The following is a 24,797-nucleotide window of genomic DNA, read 5'->3' on the forward strand; positions in this document are numbered from 1 at the left end:
ACCGCCTCTGAAAAGATGATGCACTGAATTTCAACATGGCAAATGTGTGTGTGTGTGTGTGTGTGTGTGTGTGTGTGTGTGTGTGGGGGGGGGGGGGAGGGGGGGGGGTCTAAACTAATCCACCTTCATATAATATGCTCATGATTTTCACCCAATGACACCATACTAGCTTGTCATTCTCTGACAGTCTGCTTCCTGCGCTTTCTGTTAACAGTGAGAAAGAGTGAGACAACCCAGAGGGTAACAGGACTGGTCAAACACCTCCTCCTCTTCCTCTTCCACCTCTCCCTCCCCCACCTCCCATCCTCTTCCTCAGTTCAGCTCTGCAGTCTCCATCCTTCACAGCAGTGACACGAGGAGTAAATCAATGAAGAAGACAAGATAATGGATGGCAGATGACTATCAGAGGAGAGTACGCACACTCCAACAAAGAGCTCGAGAGTTTACGTCCCTCCTGACACACACACACACAGACATACACACACACGCACGCACGCACGCACACACGCACACACACACACACACACACACACACACACACACACACACACACACACACACACACACACACACACCATGTTAATCAATAGCCACTGGTCTCGGCTGGACCATAAGATCACGTTCACACGAAACACGCCATTTATTCAAAATCGGCAATGTTTCCTCTTTTAATTGGATTAATCATTTTTTCCAGGTGAGAACAACCAACTGCACCAGCAAATAACAGAGAGTCTCAGTCGTCTAAAACAGTGGTTTTCAACATGAGACCACCTGGGCTCCTTGAGTGGGTTTCCACAAAAGTGATGAATTGTTAAACTTCCCAATTATTTATTTACAAGAAGTCAACACACTCAGATAATGGAGAAGAATCAAGTCCATCTCGTGTTTACCTAAAGTTACAGGGCTGGAATCAGACTTGAAGATGCTATATCTTTAATCAGTATTTTTATATCCCATTCCTTGCTGCTGTGATGACGTTCCTCTCTGTGTATCAATACATGTAGCATTCATCTTATCATGGTTAATGGTTATCTAGTGAGAGTCCTGGACAGGAGAGCGCTGTGGTGGGCAGAATGAGAGCATGTCAGACAGTTGCCGTCATGCCATTCCAGCATGGCCCTCTGCAGTTTCCTTCCTCACTTCATCTCTGATTGGGGCGGATTTGAAAATAGCTGAAAAACACTAAAATAGCTGTCATTGTTCAGTAAACTGAGCGCGACGAGGAGGAGTGGAGGTGAGGTCAGCCATTGTTCCCTGCTTTAGGCTGTTTCCTTGGCCTTCCCATGGGACGTGCAGGGCCCCAGTGCTGCTTTGTTAGCCTGCCTGCTTTGAGGTCAGTGAAACTGGGATGTTGCCAAGTCCACAGTACACACACACACACACACACACACACACACACACACACACATGTGCACACATGCACATGCACACGCACGCAGACACACATGCATGCACACACACACACACACACACACACACACACACACACACACACACACACACACACACACACACACACACACACACACACACACACACACACACACACACACAATGGGTCTTCCTCAATGCAAACCCCACAGAGAAAACAGAGATGGATGGTGCTGGAGCTTGGAGGCAGCAAGCAGCTGGTTTCTTGGCCTTGTCTTAAGGACGCGACTGTATTGTGAGTTAAAGGGAAGGTTCAACATTTTATTGATCACTAACAAAGCCCTTAGGTAAGGTTCAGAATCCTGTCTGTTTGACATCACCCTTATACTAAACCAAGTCTCTTCGTAGGACATTGAATGTTTTCAAAGTAGTATTTTGTTACTGGCAGTGGCAACAGCCTCCTCCTAGTAGCTATTTGTTAGCATTGGTAGTGCAAAATCCAGTTATACCAATTCAAAGAATAACTAATGGTACAGTAATAGAATAAATAACAGTGACAGTAATGACTTCATTGACTTGGCAAGAAGTGATATGGCTAACAAATGCTAACAGGGGTTAGTGCCAATTAATCAGAAAGTAAAACTGTCATGAAAATGTTATGTTTAGTAGGGTCTGAAGGAGTTTCACACAGCTTTCCATCAGATAACTACAGTACTGTAATGGTTTCATTCACAATGGTAATGAAATACTTCAGCAATCTATTTGTACCTACAGTATATGAATTGTCTCAAAATTGTGCAGAAATCAGTTCTAATGTGCAAAAGCACACAAGATAATAAATATGTAAAAAGTGAAGAAAATAATGACACAGAGGAAATCTTGAATCTACTGTTTATTCTGAACCAAAATGGTACCAAGGCAGAATTAAACTTGACTGAAGAAAATGCATTGGAAAGAAGTCAGATCAATTTGATCCCTACACACCAAGCAAATAAACATAACATGGTTTGCAAACAATTATTTCTACATAATGTTTAGTGTCATTCACAAAGAAATTAGTTAATTGTAGTGTGAAATGGGCTCACTACTAGATCAACTAGCTGTCTTTTGTATATACTGTGAAATAGCAGCTCCTGCAGGGAATACTACCCTATAGTTTCATTGATTTCAGACAATCAGTACAATCCCGATTAGGCAGCAATCAAAGAATGCTTTGACTTTCAAATGTCACCCCTTGTTCTGTCATCATGTTATTCCCTCAAGCAACAATTTTAAAGCTTCCGTAACGTGTTGTTCACCAACAACGATCAGGTCGAACAATTAGGACGCACGAATAAAACATGCTTAGTCAAATATGCCAGTGTAAATAAACAGGGCAAGTGCTCACTGTCTTTAGATAGGGGTGGTTAGCGTCACTAGGGTACGCACGAAGGCACAACTTTGGTTTTGATAACGGATGCATTACACAGCAAAAGTTCATTTTCATCTCACTAAAACTGATAATGTGTTCAACTCTTTTCCTTACTTTTTTTTTTTACTTTTTTTTTTTTTACTAGTTTGTATATCTATTCCTCTCCAGATGACCAGGATTCACCCTCATCTTCAGAATTCTCTGAATCATCCAACTCCTCCTCATCAACATTTCTACAAAACTGCTTCACCTCTGAAGGCCTCTGTTTCTCTGCTTCCTTAACGACCACAGCCTTAGTTGAGTCAATATCCATCCTTGAGTTCCCATTTGCCACAATAGGATTTTCCAAATCCCCCCAAACTAGGTTGTCACCAAAGCCTAGATTCCGATTGGATTGCTCAGCTGCTTCGTTATAGGAATCATTTGGTTGATAGGTGGCACCTGTCTCCAAGGAAGAACCCCAGATGTCATTGTTTATACCCGTGCTGAAGAAGCCATGGGGGGCCTTGTCTTTGACAATTGCTTTCAGAGGTTCTGCTGAGTCCTTCACCATGTCTTCCTCGGCCGGTATGCTGTCATGGGAAATCTCTGAGGACTCCTCATTCTGTGGCATAGCACATTTATGAGTGCTACCTTGATCATGGAAATAGCTTTGAGTTGATTCGGGTCCATTATCCCATATTTGATCATCTTCATTCTGACCTCTGGTTTCAAAGTTTTCACTTGGGTTCTCTAGGCCTTCCCATTTAGCCGTTTCTGGAACTTCAGGAAATGCCTGACCGTCCGCAACTTCCTCCAGCGAACGTTCAAGAGATGCACTGGATTCTTGCACAGATACAGCCTCCTGATCTGCTGTTGCATGTATTGTGGAGATCTGCTTAGAGCATTGACTCCCAATGGGGGACTCGTCCTCAGAACAGTTGGATTCTTGGCTATCTGAATTATTCATGTTGATTTTACTCTCAGGCCTGCTGTTGAGGTCACTGCAGGCGGAGTGATCTTCTGTTACATCAGCATGAGTCACCATTGACAGATTGGATTCCTCCTCTTCTTCCCTTTTCTCTGGACCATCAAGAGTTCCCTGGTCTTTATGCTGGACCTCCTCTTCAGCCAAGGCATTTGTGCAAAGCATTTCTATTGAAGTATCACTGCAATATGAGTGCTCATAAGGCTGATTGATAACTGTAGTGGGAGATATAAGCTTGTGGTGTGGTGTCGCTTCAGATTCTGTGCAGGAGAACATGTCCTCTCTTGTTTGATCAGCCTCCTCTTCCTCTTCTTCTTGCAGATTTAGCACTGCCTTGCTCTCACTGGCCTGCTGCTGTGTAAAGTGTGCACTGTAAGTGGTGGTGGATAAGCTTTCTAGCTCCTGTTCCACAAGCCTGTCCACGCTCTCTAACTCCTCATCATAATCTACATCCAAGAATATCACAGGTTCCACTGGTTTGGTAAGTTCTTCCATTTCTTCATCGGAATGCCCCTTGCTTATTTTCATCATCATTTCAACTTCCGTACTTTTGTTATCGTTCTCCGGTGTAGCATGCTCACTTCTATCCCTATCATAGCCAACATCCCTCTCCTCAATATGAGTATATCCCAGATCATACTCCTCATCCAATGCATCCCCTTCAGCTTCTTCGCACAGATCGTCCATAGTTCCAAATCTTTTTGACTTGCTTTCAATCCAAACATCGCTTCCCGTTTCTCCAACCTCTTCACCCTCAATGGACTCGCTCTCGTCCATGTGTGACGCCTGAGTGTTGCCGTCAGTCTCGTCGCTCTTGTATCGAATCAGAGGTCGAGTGTCGGCGAGTGTGTTATCCTGAGCATAGCTGTCACTTTCCAGCTCGCTCCTCCATGACACTGAAACATTTTGAGAGTCTTCATCTTCGTTGTTTTCTTCTTCATCTCTGTCATGGAGCTGTGCATGCTCCTGGTCTGAAAGAGCACGCAGCCCATTGCCTTCTAATTTTGTGTCCACCTGTGAATAAGTCATGTTGTCGTCGAGCTCTACTATGGATGCAACTTCTTCCCTAATTTCTTTCTCTTCATGCTCTGGTTCCCTTGCTGATATGTCTTCCTCTGGTTCAGCATGCTGGGTTTTAGTTTCATCATTTTTCATGCCGTCAGCTGTCTTCAGATCAACCTTTCTTTCTATGACACTGTCCCATGTATCCATCTCTTCTCCATCAGGGTACAACGTATCCTCAAACTCTTTCTCATTTGCCATGGATCCTCTTATTTGTTGGCTTATCGCCCCTGCAACATCATTTGAGATATTTTCCTCTTGACTGAACTCTGCCAGTTGGTCAAACATACTTTCTTCTGGCTCACACTCAGAACCTGGACTGCTTGTGCTATACTCAAGCGTTGGTTCAAGCACAGCCTCAGTTTCAGAATCGGAGGTTTCTTCTTGGACACACTCTGCTTCTTTGCCCATAGCCATCAGTCCATTGTCCACCCATGCATCAGTTGGAGAATGTGGCTTATGAAGATCTTCTCCTTTAGCAGGCACTTGAAAAGGAACCTCCTTACCAGATTCATCTAAGAAAGCAAAGGGCTCTTCTGTCATTTGGATAAGGGATGATGTCAGCTTCCCTGCCGTATATTGATGCGGCCTCATTTCATTGTTGAAGGTTGGGTCGCAGCTGAGGCCAGACTCAACCTGATAACCAACAGCTGACTCCACTACTGGTCCTTCCTCAGTAAGTCCAGCATCAACAATGCTACAATCCTCCTCACTTTCCTTTCCCCCTGCAGTTGGTTCCCTATGGCTTGATCCTACCAAAGACTCTGCAAGAGGCTCTTGCTCATTAGGAGGAGAGAGAGGCTCAGCATACGTGACTTCTTCATGAACTTCCTGTGGTCTGAAGTGTTCAACTTCTCCGCTCTGTACTACTTTTGGGTAAGGTGTTACCCAAGTTGTTGACTTTGTAGAATTCGTTGCTTGTCCAATCTGAGTCTCTGCAGTTTTCCAATAAATCTCTGGAGTTTGATTCAGGGTTAAAGGTCTTCTACTCCAGGTTGATGTTGTAGTTATCATGGCTGGTTTGGATCCGCATCTTACATTATGGACATATGATAGGGGAGTGGTCTTGTGGCTAGTAGACAGCTGGGTCTGGTAATTCTCTTTAACCCCTCGAGGACTGGAAACGGCATCTGTGGATGACATGCGGAGAGCGCATGAATACAGTACAATATACAATCAACTTTTCTACTGTACAAATAAAATCATGCTTTAAAGGAATACTCCGCCCATTTTCAACCAGCTTTGCATCATTAGAACATCAGTAGTATATCAAAAAACTGTAAACGGTTGTGTAGTCTGTCATTTAATTTGACAGTTATTGAGTGTTAAACTCACACTAACTCAAATTAATAACTCATTAACTCAAATCAACTCTTAATAACTGTCAAAGCTATTCATCATTCATCTAGTTTGACAGTTATTGAGAGTTGATTTGAGTTAATGAGTTATTAATTTGAGTTAGTGTGGACCAGTGATGTCACTGGTCCACACTTTAAAGTCGCTGGAAACCAAAATCCACAAAAACGTTCTAACTATGTTATTTAGGGTCTTATGTTAGTAATTGTGTGCCTCCGAAATTATTATACATTACTTTCAACCCAAAGCCTTAAAATCGACACTTTTCTACAAGATTCTACAAGGTACTTCCTCATTGAAGAGAGCAGTGCGCGAGGTGCCCAAATGCAGAATCTTATGACGTCATAAGCTCTATATAACCCTTGTACACGCGCGCAATCCGCCCTTCTCCTTTTGTCCGTTCTTTGCCCCACAGCGCTCGTGTCTGTCTGTCTCCCTCCCACTCTGTGTGCTGTGTATCAGCGCTATCTGCCTGCTCGCTCTCTCTCTCTCTCTCTCTCTCTCTCTCTCTCTCGGGAGTAGTGAGAGAGAGAGAGAGAGAGAGCAGGCAGTGTGTGCGAGGTTACTCACACACACACACACACACGGTAGCGCTGTGCACTCGCAGAACAGAGATCTCTTCCTCTCAGTACGCTATGAGCGGGGCAACGCGCGAACACACACACACACACACACACACACACACACACACACTCACCCCATGTATGTCTCTTTCCTTCTCTCTCTCTCCTTATCTCTCCTTATCTCTCCTTATATCTTAAGGAGAGAGAAATTTCCCTGCTGCAGACGGGACACGCCCACACAGTCCGCGGGAGGAAATACACTCTAAAAACTAATTGATTCTCATGACTTTTGCCATGACTGTCAAACCTAAATTTATATACTTTGCGACATTCATCATCGTTCATATTTGGCTGGTGGCTTATTAAAGGTTCCTGTGATGTGATTAACTCAAAATGCTAAATAATAAAGAAATATGTCTGGTTTCCAGGGACTTTAACACTCAATAACTGTCAAATTAAATGACAGACTTCAAAACAGTTTACAGTTTTCTGATATACTACTGATGTTCTAATGATACAAAGCTGGTTGAAAATGGGCAGAGTGTTCCTTTAATATCCCCTGAAACCTCCTACATTGTATTGAGTTCACTGTCTCCACAGAAATCTAAGTAGTATTCCAAAGCATCTCCATTTATCTTTACATGACAGAGATACTGCAACCTGCTTCCCAAAGGCATTATTAAAATACATGTTCTCAATGAAGGTTAGACACTAATGGGGAGGTATTGATTATCACTTCCTTTCCCCGTGGTCTAAGTTACTGGAAAGCACATATGGCTCAATTACCTTTGGGGACCATCTTAGGTGGCTCGCATTACCGTAACCAAAGTGCCGAGCTCAGCCCCCTTAGCCAAGACCTCCCCTCCCCACTAAACTAATGTGATTACAAACCGTAGAGTACCAAGACAAGTCCCATATACAACGAAGAGCTTCTCATGAGTTACAAATAGGGATTATAATACAGAGAGAGTGGAAATAAGGGAGAAGATTGATGTGACATAGGTGTGATGCTGAACACTACAGCGATAAAGTCCATAAGACTTATTGGTTATTTATGTTGTTTAACTTACCTGTGATGTAGATGTTTCTTGGCTGATTTACTGAAGAGATGTCTCCCCGGAGGCTTTCATTGTCCAGTAAAGCTCTGCAAAAAAGAGATGACAAGAGAAATGGCTTATTTTCCACGTTCTTAAGTTGCACATCTCTTACACAGTATTACTTACACTACGAGTATTGTTACATGTGTTGTTTGGAGGAGCTTATGGGGGAATGCCGGCATGATGCAGTGGGTGAGAAGAGGACTGCGGCCTCTTGTTATGCTAATGAGCGAATGGCAGTGCCATTGAGGAACCCATCTGCAGGGCACAAACTCCTCTCACACAAACAATCATGCACTCGCACATACACATTGTCCCATCTCACACAAACAATCATGCATCATGCACATACACACTGTGACAGCTGATATTATCAATAGCCCATGCAGCACTAAAGTTACTGTTGGCTTTCACAGATGTGGACCACAGATGTGGCCAATTACACACACACACACACACACGCACACACACGCATGCACACCCACAGACACGCACGCACGCACGCACACACGCATGCACGCACGCACGCACGCGCGCACACACACACACACACACACACACACACACACACACACACACACACGTATAATTAGAGCAAATTTACTCATTTTGTGTTGCGTTTTTTAACCTATCTTGATATCTTGAAAAAACAACAACAACATAAAAAGACAACACATCCAGATCTAACAGCCTGATGCGTAGTGAATGACATTGACATTTGTCCTCTAGGTCCTCCCCACCCCCCAGTCCTGTTACTCTAGACTCCCATAGCTCATCAATCGGTGACTTCTCTCTGAAGGATGAGGGTCAATATTTTGAGGAGGGTGTTTCGGGGGAAGGGGGGGGGGAGAGAAAGGAGACGCCACTACAGAGCTCCTTAATGTATGTTACTCGCCCAAGACAGCAGAGGCTGTTTTCAGTGGGATGATCCTTTCATCCAGCTGGCTGTGGCCTCTTGGACGAAGACCGCGGACACAGCTCTATTTCATCAGCGTCTCTCTGTCCTGCTTGTTCGTGAGAAGCATTGTTTGAATCGTTAAAGGTCCCATTCCGTGCAAAAGCTGTTTTTACTTCTAAATGCATATATGCTGCTGTCATCCCTCCCTGTAATGAGTGCTCACAACCTCAGAACTGTCAGAGTTGGATTTCTCCCTATCCAGCTCCCCCCTGCAGTCTCCTTCAAGCCACGCCCCTTAAGGTCTCATTATGCTTTCCGCATCAGCGAGGAACGCGAGTGTCCGCGCGGAAAAGTGACGTCAAATCAGCAGACACGCCCCTCCGCAAGGCTCCGTGCGGACGGTTTTCGACCGGCCGTGCGCACCCCGAATTTTGTAACTACGCGTAACGGATGCGGACGCGGCTGGGTGGACAAAGTGGAGTTTTCAAGACTCGCGCTGAATTCTGCCTGCAGAAACCCACACAGAGTATAAAAGCTCCACACGTTTCCTCGTCAGGATTCCGGGTCTCTCATTTCCGTGCGGCCGGCCAAAGCGTCAAGCATAATCCAGGCTTTACACTCTGTTCTCCGAGACGGTTTTGTGTTACGTCACGCGGCTCCTTAACTCATTGAATGCCATGGACGTCCTTCGACGTCCAATTAAATAGTGACGTAGAGTGCCACGGACGTCCTTCGACGTCCAATGCGTTTTTTGACGGTGGGACGTCGATCAAAGCCTTCCGCAGCTCCTGTACAACTATAGTAGCTATTGAAGGTGTATAACCTATTTTACGGACTCATTAGGTGGCGACAGTGCTTGCTCGGTGCAGTCCAGATTAGAGACAGGTCCGAGAAACAGCCTAAAAGCCGTGGATCAAAGACAAACCGATGCATGCTCCCAGAGCCATTTGCTCTGTCGCGGGAGCTGACATTGGCTCCGAACAGGAGTCAATCCGCGCTCACAACTGAGCCCCTCTGTCCCTGTCTGTCTGTCTGTCTGTCTGTCTGTATAGTTTCTCCACCCGATTAGCAGCCAGGAAAGCAGCCCCTGACGCCAAACCATTCAGCAATCCGGGTTGGCTCTTCCCTGCTGTGGCGCTGAGAGCCGACAGCAGCACACAAACGCAGCACTCCGAAAATATAATGGTTGCGTGAGGCTGTGTGCAGTGTGGGGAGGAGTTTAAGGGGGGAGGGGGGGAGGGGGGTGGTGCACGCAGGGCATCACACAACAACTACGTCACTACATCAGAAAATATTATCTTCAGACCATTGACAGTACAGACTCAGTGAATGTGCTTGAAATGCTGCATTTCACAAAAGGCGGATTATCTCAGCTAATAATTTGAAAAGCCTGAAAACGCTGAAAACAACCTATCTTCTCCGGCTCATAACTAAAGAACGGAAAATGGTATCAATAAACTTTTTTTTGCTGATGATACAATAGAGCCAGCTCGTTCTTGTGCGTGTTCGGTGTTTACATAGTAATATCACACAATATTCTGTGGGCCTCGAGAAATCACTGAAAACGCTCTGAAAACTCTGGCACTGGGAGCATCCGTTCTCCAAAAGTGGCTGGCACTCAATGAGTTAAGCATACTGCGCGCGGTCTCTCTCACACAAGCTACCTGCACCATTTTGTCTATTGATTGCCATAGTAAGCTGTTTCAGCGCGAGATTCATCATGACCTGTTGGTCTGTGCTAACCATTTCAGCCCAGAATGTTTCAACAATCTGGGGCAGTACAATCAAGGTTTAGCCACAAAATTAACACTTCTAGCTGGAGCGACGCCAACTGTACGTGATCCAGCAACTGCGGAGGTGCATTCGGTAAGTCTAGGCATTTTGAGATGTCCTCTTTAGCGTAGCAACCGTTAAATTAGCGATAGCTCGTTGCTAACGTTAGTTGTGGACACAACCTTGCGTGCTGGTCCACGGACGCTAATCTGATTGGCTCAGCGGCCAATGGGAACTGTTAGTTCTGAATATATTATAGAAACAGACCATTCTTGGTAAGCGACGAGATGAGGAAGTGAGAACTCCGTCAGAACGAACGGGGTTGCTATATTTTCGACAAATTAATCCAGAATCATGTTTTATGGACCAGAGACACACGTTTTTAAGAGGTTACAGCTGCACGAATTGGGACCTTTAAACTAATTGTGTCAAGCGTTGACATGGTCCTAATGATAGCTTAGCTGGATGCATTGTGTGTTTCACACAGCTTTTCTGACACCATCAACATCCTCATAGACTGACACAGATCTAATGTTTTCTTATGCATGTGGAGAGCAAAATGCTGCATGGAGATTATTTTTTTCAATTCCAATGCAGACCAAGAAGATTATTACAGAAATTTTAAGGGCTGCTTTTCTGTCCAGCACCAGCACCAGCATGTAGATTGGATGTGTGTGCTTTTCAAGATTCAAGATTTTTATTGTCACTCCGTAGTACAAGTATCACGTGTGAAATTCTTGTGCTGTGGACTCCGTTTACAACATAGTACAAAAAATAACAGGGCATATGAGTGCAGGAAAACAACAAGAGACACAACAAGCAATAAGGCAGTAGAGTGATAAGACAAGTCAGAGATAGTGGCATATTCACTGCACATAGGTGCACATGGCATGTGCATACTTTAGACATACTTAAACATAGTTGACGTTCTGTTTGCACAGGTGCAAATAGCATATACCTAATTAAACATACAATTAAACATTAGACATACGTAATGGTAGCAGCTACAGTACGGTACAGTACAGCTACTACACTATTTGTGTATGTTAAGGAGTCTCGTGGCCTGCGTGTGCCTTTACTCAATTTGTTACAGTTGCCATGACAACATGTAAAGCATTCAGTTGTCATTCAACTGAGACAATAGTCATATTTTCACAAAAAAAAAAACACAGCAGTTATTCAAGGATGTACACACAAAATTATCACAGCAGGTATTCAAGGATGTACACACAAAACAGACATTATACACAGAGTAGCCTACCACCAGAGGTCTACAAGGGTATTAAGTGTGAGAACACAGTTGTTTCTCTTTTAACCATGACTTAATACCCCTGTTAAAACCATTAAAATCATGTTGTGTTTTCACCTCTGTAGGTAGACTGTTCCATAGTTTTGCTCCTTTAACAAAGAAAACTGATTGCCCAAACAAGGTTTTACACATCGGGACACGACAGTCTCGTTTGTGTTAATTCTACTGGTCTGCTGGTGTCTTACTACGTAATCATTAAAAGAGGAAGGAGCGTGGCCATGCAGACATTTAAAGATAAGCTTTAGGTTTGAATAGCTTATGAAACTTTCAAAGCTGAGCATTTTGTGTTTCTCCAAGATGTGACAATGGTGCCACCTCATTGTTTTTTTTGTCCATGATTTGTATTGTCTGATTATATATAGATACAATGGGTTTTATAGTTGTTTGTGAGGCTTGTGACCAGGTGGTGATGCAGTATGATAGGTGTGAAAATATCATAGCATGCATGTAAAGCTGGGCTGTACGGAGTGTCAGATACTTTCTAATTAGTTTAAAGCAGTGGTTTGATTTTACTTTTTTCCTAATATTGGTTATTTGTTTGTCAAACCTTAGGTGGGAGTCTAAAATTATTCACAGGTATTTGACATTATCAACTTCTTTTTTTTTTTTTTTTTTTGAAATTCTCTTTTTATTATAGAATTATCAGGTCCATTATACATTTCACACATTTTCATCATTGTATCCATCTTTTCATCATACACAACCATATACAACCATCCTACCCAATCATTCCGATGTCAATTCCAATAATGATGTTGTCTTTCTTAAACTTATGTACTGTTACTGACCATTAATCCCCAATTTCCTATCCTATGTCAATAACTTACATCCATAATCCACACTTTTATAGTGCTCGAACCCGAGCAATGGGGTGTGCCTTCATACTACTCTAACCCCTTATCTTATGGGGAGATGAAATAAAACAAACCAGCAAACAGACAGAAAAAAAGAAAAAACAAACACTATTACAGTTTACACAAATGATGGTCTAATATTTATGATGTACATTATCCAGCTTTCCCATCTTTTCAGGAACTTGTCCTGTTGCAGTCTAATTGAAAAAGTAATTCTCTCCATTTTATATATTTCGTAAATTATATCAATCCATTCATCTACTGTTGGTCTGTCCGGTCTTAGCCACCTTCTTGTAATTGCTTTCCTGCCCGCTGCACTCAGAATCCTGAATAAGTACCCATCCGGAGAAGAAGCATTTTCTGATGATAGGGCACCCAAGTACATCGTTTCCATTTTAAATGGAATTCCCCCATGAAACACCTTTTCCATCACCCCATGTATCTCCTCCCAGAATCTGACTAATACCGGACAAGACCAAAATACATGATAATGGTTGGCTTCTGATGACCCACACTGTCTCCAGCACATGGAAGAGTTGGTATAATGTCTTGACTGTACCGGTGTAATAAAGAATCTCATAAGGCCCTTCCAACAGAATTCTCTCCATGAGGCTGAACTTGAAGTCCTCCACTGCAACACACACAAATTCTCCCACTCTTCATCAGTTATATATATGTCTCCATCCCTTTCCCATTTATGTCTTACATACCCTGTCCCTTCCTTTGTTTGTTGCAGGCCCCCGTAGAGTCTTGAGATGGTTTTTTGACTCGAGCAAGAGACGTATGCCTCTGTAAAAACTTGTAAAAAAATATTGTCCTTTAATTTTTCTTTATTTTCCCTCAGTAGCTGTTCTATATGATGCCGAATTTGGAAAAACCTAAAAAAATCTTCATCAGTCAGGTCATGTTGCATCTTCAGATTTCTGAAACTTTTCATGGACCCTTGTTCAATAAAGGTACAGTAAGCTGTTAAGCCCTTATCCGTCCAACCCCTAAATCTCGCATCCACTCTACTGGGAGTGAATTCTGGGTCAAACGCCCCCCATCTCAAGACTCTAACAGCTTCATTCAATTGGCATTGTACAATTGCCTTGTTCCACAGTTTGAGTGACAAGCTAATCCAGGGATTCCCCAATTCCATTAGGTCATTCCTCCATTCCTTTACACCCAAAACCGCTTGAATTGGGTATCCCTCTGTCCTAGCCATCTCAATCTCCTTCCACCTTGCAGAGTATTCTGAGTTACACCAGCATGCCAGAGGTCTTATCTGGGCTGCCGTATAATAATCTCTCAGACACGGGAGTGCGACTCCACCCTTATTTTTGGCTAACTGTAAACTCCGATATCTGATTCTAGCTCTACGCCCTTGCCAAATGAATCTCGATATAATTTTGTCCCATTCTTGAAATTGTTGATCTGATATTTCCAATGGCAAGGACTGAAAAAGATACAGCACTCTCGGCAAGATATTCATTTTTATCGATTCTATTCTTGATCCAAAGTTCAAAAAAGGTATTAAATCCCATCTCTTCAAGTCTTCCCTAATCCTCTGATTCAGTGGAAGGAAATTAAGCGAAAACAGTTTTGACAGGTCCTTTGATATATTCACTCCCAAATATCTTATAGATTCCGCTTCCCATTCTAGCTGAAATTTTGTTCTGATGTTTTTAGAAGGGCTATAGTTAAAGCTGAGCACCTGTGTTTTAGCTACATTCAATTTATATCCAGAGAAAGAACCATATTGCTGAAGAATAGAGAACAAATGAACCAGTGAATGCTCGGGGCGGGACAGATACACCAACACATCGTCCGCAAATAAAGAAATTTTTTGTTCCCCCCCCTTCATAACTATGCCTTCAATTTTTTTATTCTGTATGATCCACTGGCTCAGGGGCTCTGTAAAAATTGCAAACAGGAGAGGACTAATTGGACACCCCTGTCTCGTCCCCCTCTCCAAGACAAACGGGTTGGACACTGCTCCATTTATCTTAATACTTGCCATTGGTCTATCATAGAGTGCTTGAATTGCTTTAATGAAGTTGCCATGGAAGCCAAATTTTTCCAAAATCCCATATAGAAAAGACCAGTTCACACAATCAAAAGCCTTCTCGGCATCTAAACCCACCAGTACTGCTTCTAATTTATTTTCTGTTATATGGCTAATTACATGTAAAGTCCTTCTAATGCTATCTTGGGTCTGTCTTTGGCGGACAAAGCCTGTCTGATCTAAACTGATGATTTGTGGTAAAAGTCCTTCCATTCTCTTTGCTAATATATGTGTAAAAATTTTGTAGTCCTGGTTCAGCACACTTATAGGTCTAAAGCTGCCACACTCAAGTCTGTCCTTACCTTCCTTTGGGATCAATGAAATTACTGCATCCCTCCAGGAGGGGGGGGTAACACTCTTCTTAAGAACCCAGTTGAAGGTAGATTTCAATATAGGGATCAATGGCACCTTCATTACCTTGTACCATTCAGAGGAAAATCCGTCTGGGCCCGGAGCCTTGTTTGATTTGATATGTGCTATAGCTTTACTAATTTCTTCCTCCGATATTTCACATACTAGACTATCACTCTGTGTATCCGTTAATTTGGGGAGACTAATTGTCTTAAAGAAATCCTCCATCTTTACTTTATCAACATGAGGCTGTGAGTATAATTTCCTATAAAAGGATTCAAAACACATTTGTATGTCTTTTAATTTGTGGTGTATCTGATTAGTCACTGGGCTTTTAATTTTATGAATTGAATTGTCAGCCTGTTGCTTTTTCAATTTGTAAGCCAGCAACTTACTGGCTCTACCTCCCACCTCATAATATTTCTGTTTTGTAAATAACAACTTTTTTTGTATATCCTTAGTATAAAGCTCATCTATTTCATTCTTCTTCTTCCTTAGTTGTTCTCTGATTTTAGGATCAACTGTGGCCTTATGCTCCTGTTCTAACTGTTTCAATTCTGACTGTAACTGCTCCAACTTTTTTTGCCAAGACTTTTTTAAATGGGAACTATAGCTGATTAATTTACCCCGTAGAACCGCTTTACATGCATCCCAGAGTATTGTAGGCGAGACCTCTCCATTATCATTCTGAGCCAGATACTCCTTAATATCTGCCTCAATTTGTTCTTTCTTATGGCTCAAGATATAAGTGTTCAATCTCCATAGAGTATTCCTTTGATCCCTCTCCAAATCCAGTTTTAAATATATAGGACTATGGTCTGATAGGTCCATAATACCTATGTCACATTCACCCACTCTGTGTAAATCACTGCCAAAAGTAAAAAAGTAATCTATCCTAGAATATACTGTATGTGGGTTGGAGTAATATGTATAGTCTCTCCCTGTTGGATTTAATTCTCTCCATACATCTACCAGCCCAATATCCTTCATCATAGTAATAATTTTCCTGTTAATCGCTTTAGTTTGAGTTATATTTGCATTTGAAGAATCAAGTTTGGGGTTCAGTCTTACATTCAGGTCCCCTCCACATACCAATATTCCCTGGGTTTCAGTTATTATCAGGTCGAATAATTGTCTAAAGAAACTCCAATCCGAATTAGGAGGAGCATATACATTCAGCATAGTTATCAGAGTTTCCCCCAGATTTCCTCTTATCAAAACATATCTCCCTTCCTTGTCCCTCTTTTCAAATGTGAGTTCAAAATTACTTTTATTTGAGATTAGTATCGCCACTCCCCTCCTATGTCCCGCCGAATATGATGATGAAAACTGATGTTTAAAGCCCATTCTAGTCAATTTTGCATGTTCTATATCTGTAAGGTGAGTTTCCTGCAAATAAGCCACTTCCACTTTATCTCTCTTCAGTTTGGATAATATTTTGCTTCTTTTGATTGGATTGAGTAGACCATTCACATTATAACTTACTATTTTAACTGCCTGCATTTAGTTTCAAGTATGAGTATCCCCCATAGTACGAGTAGCAAATAAATCCCATCAAAGGCAACACCCCAACAGCTGCACCGAACAGCAGCAAACAAAACCTCGGCCCACGCACGGGCCTGAACATAATATAAACAAAAAAGAATGAAACATAGACTTCCAATTGTGGGGTCTCCATTTTGACCCTGTATAAGCCCAGATGGAAAGTGGGCCTTGAGGGAGAGCCTCTCCCCCTAAGTAGGAGAGGGCCTTCATGTATTACCATCTCTCCGTCCGTGTTGGTATTCCCTCCACTATGGCTAAGAAACAACCCCCGACTTTAACCCCTTTAACATTTGTCGTGATTGACCAATAATCAACAATCTACTAATATAAAAATTATTTACATAATGTCCTCTCTTGCTTGAATACGGCATCCCCGTTTCTCCTTCCTTTTTATTTTGAAAAGAAAAACTCACCCCTTCCTCCTTTGACCAAAACAAACACAGACACGCGTGACGTTGCGCCTCCCGGTCACGTGACGTTACAGTCATTACTTTTCCTGACGTCTGAACCCCTTCAGCCTGTCTCTGAAGTCGGACGTATTGCCTGGCGCTGCTTCCCTGTTTCCCGTTCTCCTGCCCGTGCGCCACGTAAAACGCTGGATCTGCTCCAGAAGAGAGTCCGGGTGCTTAATCACCGTCACTGCCATTCCCCTCTTTGACATGTCTCCTGTCGCTTCCTCCGCCGAACCGTACAGCACCGTCCCGTCATCATAGAAGACTCTAAGCCTGGCTGGAAACGGTGTTTGGAATCGTATCTTCTTCTCCTTTAACACCGATTTCGCTTCGTTATATTCCCTTCGTTTATTCAACACATCCGGTGCATAATCATGGTCGAGATTTACTCTTCTTCCGAGGTGATCGAATCCTCTCTTCTGCCACGCCATTCTCAGCACGTCTTCCTTCATCCTGAAGCTTGACATTTTGGCTATGATGGACCTTGGTGAAGCCTCCGTGGGCGGCTTTGGCATCAAGGCGCGGTGTGCTCTTTCTACTCGTAGATCAAACGTTGGAGGGAGCTCCAGCTTTTCACGTAGCAGGCTCTCTACATATGCAACCATTGACGGAGAATTCTCCTCCGCTCCCTCTTTAAGCCCATGGATTCTGATATTCTCCCGTCTGGAGCGGCTCTCCAAATCTGTCAGTTTAGCATCCAGGTGTATTTGAAGTTTCATTAGCTCCGTTACCGCTTCCTCCGTTGTTTGTATTCGGGTTTCAGCCGCGACAATCCTCATTTCCGCCTCACCCACTCTCGTGTTGGTTTTCTTTATGTCGTCTTGAATCTCTTTCATCTGTTGACTGTTGTCTTTCCTGAATTCCCTCAATTCCTTGAGTATGAGGCTCAGATCCACGTTGCCTGTTTGGTCTCCCTCCATGTCGCTAGCTTCATTGTTAGCCGCCACGCTGCTAACCCCGTTAGCTGGAGAAGCTTGTCCGCGCTTGCCTACGCCGTCTTTCATTGCCGTTTTGGTCTTGCTTTGTTTTTTCTTTCCGCTTCTATTAGCCATTCACAATACCCACTATCTTAAATCAACTTATCAAAAAAATTATTGCTACTTCGGGTTACATTGGGCTTTATTCAACTCAAATTGTCGGGAGCACAATTCCTATGCTGCCATCTCTTGCCTTGCTAGCCCGGAAGTCGACATTATCAACTTCATGGATATCTTCATTTCTTATATTTACCAGAAAGCTTTCATTTTGGTTTCGTTTACGTTTTGAAAAGCAGATTGAAACAGTTTTTTTAACATTCAATGTTAAGTGAGACGTTTCAAGCCATTGTGATACAGAGTTTAAGGATTCAGTGAGCTGGTCAGCGGCCTTGCAAGATGTTCTAGCAGATGTATATATGACCGTATCATCGGCATACATTTGACAGCCAACACCAAGACAACTCTCAGGTAGGTAGTTGATATATATGCTGAAAAGCAAAGGTCCTAGCACTGACCCATGGGGTATGATCGGAGAATTGGAAGTTGGAGAGTTTGGCTAGGAGCACACTGTGGTTAACAGTATCAAAGGCCTTTTTTAAGTCTAGGAAGACTGCTCCCACAGCATGACCTCTAGCCAAGAGACTTTTTATCTTTTCAATTAGATGACAATTTGCAGTCTCGGTAGAGTACTTTAGTCTGAATCCAAATTGCTGTTGATGCAGCAGCTGATTTGTCTCTAGATGTATTAAGAGTTGCTCTGCTACAATTGTTTCCTCTATCTTAGATCCAACTGGGAGGATGGTAATGGGTCTGCAATTACATGTCAAGTCTTGCTCACCAGATTTATAAATTGGGCTGATAACAGCTGTTTTTCCAGGTCCTAGGGAAAGTTCTAGTTTTGATTGACAGGTTCACAAGGTGTGTTATTGGCTGCAGTAGTTGGGTTCTATATTTCTTTATCAAGGTAGTGTCGAGATTATGGGTGTCTTTGGCCTTTGAGTTGCTCAAATGATTCATAATCTTGTTAACTTTTTCACAGTGAACCTCTTGGATGTGAAATAGATGTTGACTGTTCTGGTTCACCGTGTTGGCTGTCAGCCATACTGGTTTAAAATTCTGTGCCAGTTCCAGGAATGACTACAAAAAAAAAATTGAATTAATTTGCCATTGTAGCACTATCAGATGCAAGTTCATTATTTATTCTCAGCTCCTTTATTCTCTGATGCTTAAGGGTGTTGGAGTTAGTTAGACAATTGATGTGCTTCCACAATTTGGAGCTAGAACCCTTAGCCCAGGGATGTCAGAGATACGGGCAGGTTTTATCCGGCCCGCGAGATGTTTTGGACTATTAAAAAAAAATATATATATATATATATATTATTATTATTAAATTCGCACCCCATTATCATGAACTACGTGTGGCTAATAAGCAAGCTAAGAGTTCATTCATAAGTTAATTAACCTGCACTACAAGGAAGTATGTCAGTAGGTCATCAGGTGTAAACAAAGCCGCCATGATGCCACGCTGGAATTGAATCGCGCATTCGGCTACCTACCAAAAAACAAAGGAATCAACAAGATGCTGTCGAAAAAGAGAAAGGTTGACATGGAATGCAGGCAGTTTCAAGAGAAATGGAAAGAGCAGTATTTCTTTTGTGAAGTAAATGGGTAAATGAGTCGAATTGATTTTAGTAAAAAAAAGAATCCGGCCCCCATGAGGTCTCAGTTGAACAAATCCGGCCCTCTACCTAATATGAGTCTGACACCCCTGCCTTAGCCTCTTCGATCAATTTATAGAAATAATTTGTCTTAGCTTTACGAAGTGCAGCGACAACCTTGTTTACATCATACAGAGACAAATTACATTTCTGTATGATTTTGGCATGAGAAATTGATTGAGAGGGTTGTTTTCATGATTTTACTTTTTTGGTATAGTAAAACTCGAAAAAATATGAAAAAAGTGTATAATGTACACTCAAAATCTTGCACAATAAATCGATCTACATATTAGTCCATGAGCCAGAAGGGTTGGGAATAATGCTCATATTGATTTTTGACAAGGTCTACATCTGTAGAGTTAGAAATGTGATAGCATTGCACCATAGCTAAATGTGTGTTATCGTATTTGTGAATACATCAATTCACGTTATTCTATACATTTTGTAATTCATCTATTTTAAATAATCCATTGTTGTAACAGACATATTTTAACCTGAATTTTACCTTGCAGCTCAGTCATTGCAAGTAATTTGCCCTGAACCAAAATAAAATATATTTTGTTTGAACTGGAACAACATGCTCCCCTTCCTTTACCAAAACCTGATGTTGGGTATTTTATAAATTTTGATGTGGTATTCTCTGGGTGAAACTCCCAGCGTGGCATAGTCTGGTACCTACCTTAGTGCCCTGTTTACACAAGTATTGTTTTGTGATTGCTACATGTATGAAAAAGTAGGGCCTTGTTGAATCAAGCCTGCAGTGGAAATATGGCTTCCTTATCTGAGACTCGGCATGAAAAGCAAGCGGAGTCTCGCATTGAGGCTAGGGTTGAATATCATCTTAAGATATCGTCCTCTTTTTGTATAGACTGTGCTTTTGAAATTCTGACTGATGCATTTTCAGGTAGCTCCGTTTTGTCAAAATCGATAGTGTTTTGAAATGAAACCTTTGAAATATTTGTCGGTGCTAATTGGTGACTGTGTCCTGAATCCATATATGTATAGGCTAATTCTAAATGTAGAAAGGGCAGAGATGGTGACTGATCTTGGAATAGCTGCTCATTCTTTGTTTTCATTGTTTGATTTGATCTGTTAGTCAGTGATTTTCTGCAAAGAAAATGTGTTACCTGTAGGTGGCAACCTCCAGGCCCAGAGACGTCTTGAGCTGCAGCAGGCCTCTGTTGTCCACGAGGAGACGATGGATCTGCTGGGCGAGCTCCTCCCCCTCCGCCTCTAGACCCGCTAAGTGCTCCTGCCAAACGGGAAGTCAAACAGGAAGGGGAAGCGGTTTAAAAAAGGCTTGAAAACATTATCGATGCAGGGTGAGACCTAAACAGTCTGTGTTCTTTTTGCATCATGTTCTGTGTGGGCCCTCCCCATCGCCCCTCCCGAACCCTCCGATCCTCTTCCACTGTTGCCCTCACCATGCCACCATCCTCACCATGCCACCATCCTCACCATGCCACCATCCTCACCATGCCACCATCCCAAACTCAAAAGCTTTGGTGACCGAGCATTCTCTAGAGCGGCACCGTGACTTTGGAACTCCCTCCCCCAGACTATCAGACTCACCCTCACTCTCCACTTTCAAATCCTGACTAAAAACCTACCCGTTCTCCCATGCTGCAACCTCCCCTACCCTTAACCACCTCCTCCACCCTCACCAGCCCCCTCCCCTTCACTCTCTCCCCTGTCCGTCCCTCCCTCCTCCCTCCCCTGTTCTCCATATCACTGACTAGACATGTCATGTTAATTATTTGTATCTGTTGCCTGTTGCTGATTTCTATTCTTGTTTTCTGTGGACTCTTACTGTAGGTGTCTTTGGGTCATTGAAAAGCGCTATATAAAATACATTCATTATTAGTAGTCGTACTAACAGTTGGTCCTATTAAAGTGAATTAGGGCTGGATTTGACTGAGCATACACTTTTTATTTATTTTTACTATTTTCCACTGTCAAATTTAGAAAAGTTGTTTTACACGGACCCCCATCTCATAAGATTTTTGCTTTCAGAGGTTTATTACAGAAAGTGTATGCAACATGACCAACAGTCATATATTCTGTCATTGTGTTACTTATGGATGGAATTATAGTGAAAGTATTCACCACTTTTGCTGTGGACCACACTTTGAGAACCACTGTTTTAGAATAATAGTAAAGACATCAAAACTATGAAATAACACAAGGAATTATGCAATGACCAAAAAAGAGTGAAATGTATATGTTCTCATGGCGGTCAGCCAAACAACCTTCATGTTAAGACTGAGTGGAATATTGCTTTAAGCCTTTAAGTGCAACTGGTTGGGTGTTGCGGGGTCTAACATGTCACTGTGGGTGAATATTAGACTTGCAAATTGCTCAGCAGTTATTCCGTCATAGGCTCACACCAGAGCAGCCAGCATTGTCCCCAGAAATGTTTTATACATGTAGCTAAGGTTGCTTGACCCATGCAGCACTGATTCATCAGCCCCCAAACTATATGTGACCCAGCACGGATTCATCAGCCCCCAACGATTCATCAGCCCCTGACCTACACATGTGTAGTCTGCCAAGTTTCATCAGCCCCTGACCTACACATGTGTAGTCTGCCAAGTTTTTTCACACCCAAATGCTTTCATTTCATCAGAATATGAAATGAGGGCAATGAGGGAGGGAAGACCAGGGAAGCACTCACACTCCTTCAAGCTTCAGCAGGATATTAGGCCTTTAATTAGACCAGAGTGCCTAAGTCATGCCCTCTTCCGGGTTCGACATGGGACCTAAAGGGGTTTCATTCACCATTCATTATAGACGTTTTGAAAAATCATTATAAAAATAGTTTTACTGGTCAAAGCAAGCGATTCAGCTATATTCATCAGGAGAAACCGTACAGTAGAATATTTCACTCAGATCAAAACAACAAATAAAAAAAATGATACAAAAAGAAAATAAAGGGAGGGGGGGTCAGGAGCTGAATCCAGTTTGACCAAGTCAAACTCTTATAAGGATTTTTTTTTTAAGTCTTGAAAAAAATGAATGAAGAATGAAATCTCTTAGATCCCATGCCGAACCCGGAAGACTTAGGCAGTTTATTATTAGCAGTGTTGGGCAATTTACTTTCAAAATGTAATATACTACACTATGAAAGTAACAAGTTACTTTACAATATTACTTTCTGTGTAGAGTAACTTGTTAGTTATTACACTACTTTTGCATTACTTTTACCAAAACAGCAGCAGGAGCAGAATGACATTGACCCCCCCCCCCCCCCCCCGGAACCATCCCGAAAAATAATTTCAACCGCTTGAAATCAGTGTAAACAAAATTCTAAATGTTATTCTTTTCCTTTCTTATTGTGATCTGTAGTGGTTATTTGCATAAAAACACACAGTTTGATTAGGAAATGATTGTATCCTTTTGAAATATGTGCCTTGATTTAATCAAATGTAACTCAATCAAGTCTACTCTATCAAGTAGTACCAAATGTCATGTCATTGTGGTGGGGACACAACAGGTTCCTCAAGTGATATACAATAAGTGGACTTTGAGACAAGACCACAGTCTAGAAGTGTTGCATCAAACATTTGTCTCCTGAGTCTTGCTGAGACAGAGATATCACTAGATCTGTTCATCACATGTCCACATGACATCCTGCTTTGTCACTGCACTATTCCTGACAGCATCTATTTGTGTGACAAAGACGTCAAACATTGTGACTGATTGCCCATTTCATGATCAACAGATGATGACCTTGTTTGGTAGATTGTCACTTGTGATGGAGGTTAGCCAAGATTTTTTAAATTACAGCGCTGTTGTATTGAGTAAAAGACCCATGCTTTGAAAATCCATGTCCACTAATATAATTCATATTAATATAATAATATATTAATATATGTCATGTTTATTATTAAACCAAAGAAATGCCTGTGTCTGAGCCTGTTTGTCTTGTTCGTATATTGTTCAAAAATGGGGGGGGGGGGGTGTTTAGATATGCACATTCAAGTTTCTAACTGATGCTGGGCATGCAGAGTGCAGCTTTCTAGTAGAGGCAATGTTATAAAGCATTGAGCCAAGACGATCATAAAATGGTAAATTTACTGTCAAAATGACACCAAACTAAAAAGAGAGAAAATGATAATATCCCATCAGATACAGAGCCTCAGCTCTTACCTGAAGCTGCTGGATCTCCTGGTTGTGCCTGTCTCTCTGCTGGGCCCCAGTCTTCTCTAGATGCAGTCTGGTGTCCCGGGCCGAGTCCATCTCCCTCTGCAGGGTCTGAAGCTTCAGCTGGCTCTGGCTCTTCTCTCGGCCCACCTGGGTCAAGCAGCTCCTGGCCTGATTCAGCGACTCCTCCAGCCAAGCCGCCTGGCCCTGGTAGGCCTCTGCCGCCTCCTGCCAGGCCCTGCTGGCCCTCTGAGAGTACTCCTGCCCCAGCTGGAGGAGGTTGGGTGTCTGGTTGTGTGTGGGGGGCACTGCGTGTCTGGAGTGGGTCAGTGTGGCCTCCAAGTGGGCCACGTCCTCCTGATGGGTTTGGATCAGGAGCTGGATCTCCTTCTCCAGCTGGTTGACCGTCTCACTCAGCCAGACCTGGGCCCTCTGCTCCTCCTGCATCTGCCTCCTGCTCTCCTCCAGCTTGGTCCTGGCCTCCATCCGGCCCTCGGCCTCCCTCTGCCTGTGCAGGTCCAGTGCTTGGAGCTCCTCGGCCAGGCGTCCCACCTCCATCTCTGTCTGGTCCCTCTCCCTCCAGGCTGTGTCCAGCTCCATTCTTGCCTGATGCAGCTCTTTCTCCAGGCCCACTCTGCACGATGAGGCCCCCTGCCTGCTGTGCCTCAGAGCCTGGATCTCCTTATCAAGCAGCTGGTTCTCCTCCTCCAGCACTTTGACCCTGCCCAGGTAGGCCTCCAGGCGCTGATTCAGCTTCAGCATCTGGTGCTTCTCCTCACCCAGGTGGCTGTGGAGGAAGGGCCGACGCACGCCACAGAGCTCCATGACAAAAAAGGAAAAGAAAAAGACAGAGAAATTTGTCAAACTGAGGCCTCACTCAGAAGTGATGATTCGGCAGCCAAC

The 24,797-nt window shown here is 42.9% G+C and overlaps 1 protein-coding gene across 1 annotated transcript; it reads right to left on the minus strand.

Moving 5' to 3' along the window:
* Positions 1–2,936: 2,936 nt before the first annotated feature.
* nes (nestin) lies at positions 2,937–24,719 on the minus strand (the record flags this gene model as incomplete). The annotated part of the gene is made up of 4 exons (XM_083632697.1): positions 2,937–5,941; positions 7,801–7,874; positions 20,879–21,003; positions 23,901–24,719. The coding sequence occupies 4 exons, from the start codon at positions 24,717–24,719 to the stop codon at positions 2,937–2,939; spliced, it is 4,023 nt and encodes a 1,340-aa protein (XP_083488823.1).
* Between the last annotated feature and the right edge of the window lie 78 nt (positions 24,720–24,797).

The sequence above is a fragment of the Poromitra crassiceps genome, assembly GCF_964638095.1.
Source record: "Poromitra crassiceps genome assembly, chromosome: 1".
In the NCBI taxonomy this organism is placed as follows: Eukaryota; Metazoa; Chordata; class Actinopteri; order Beryciformes; family Melamphaidae; genus Poromitra; species Poromitra crassiceps.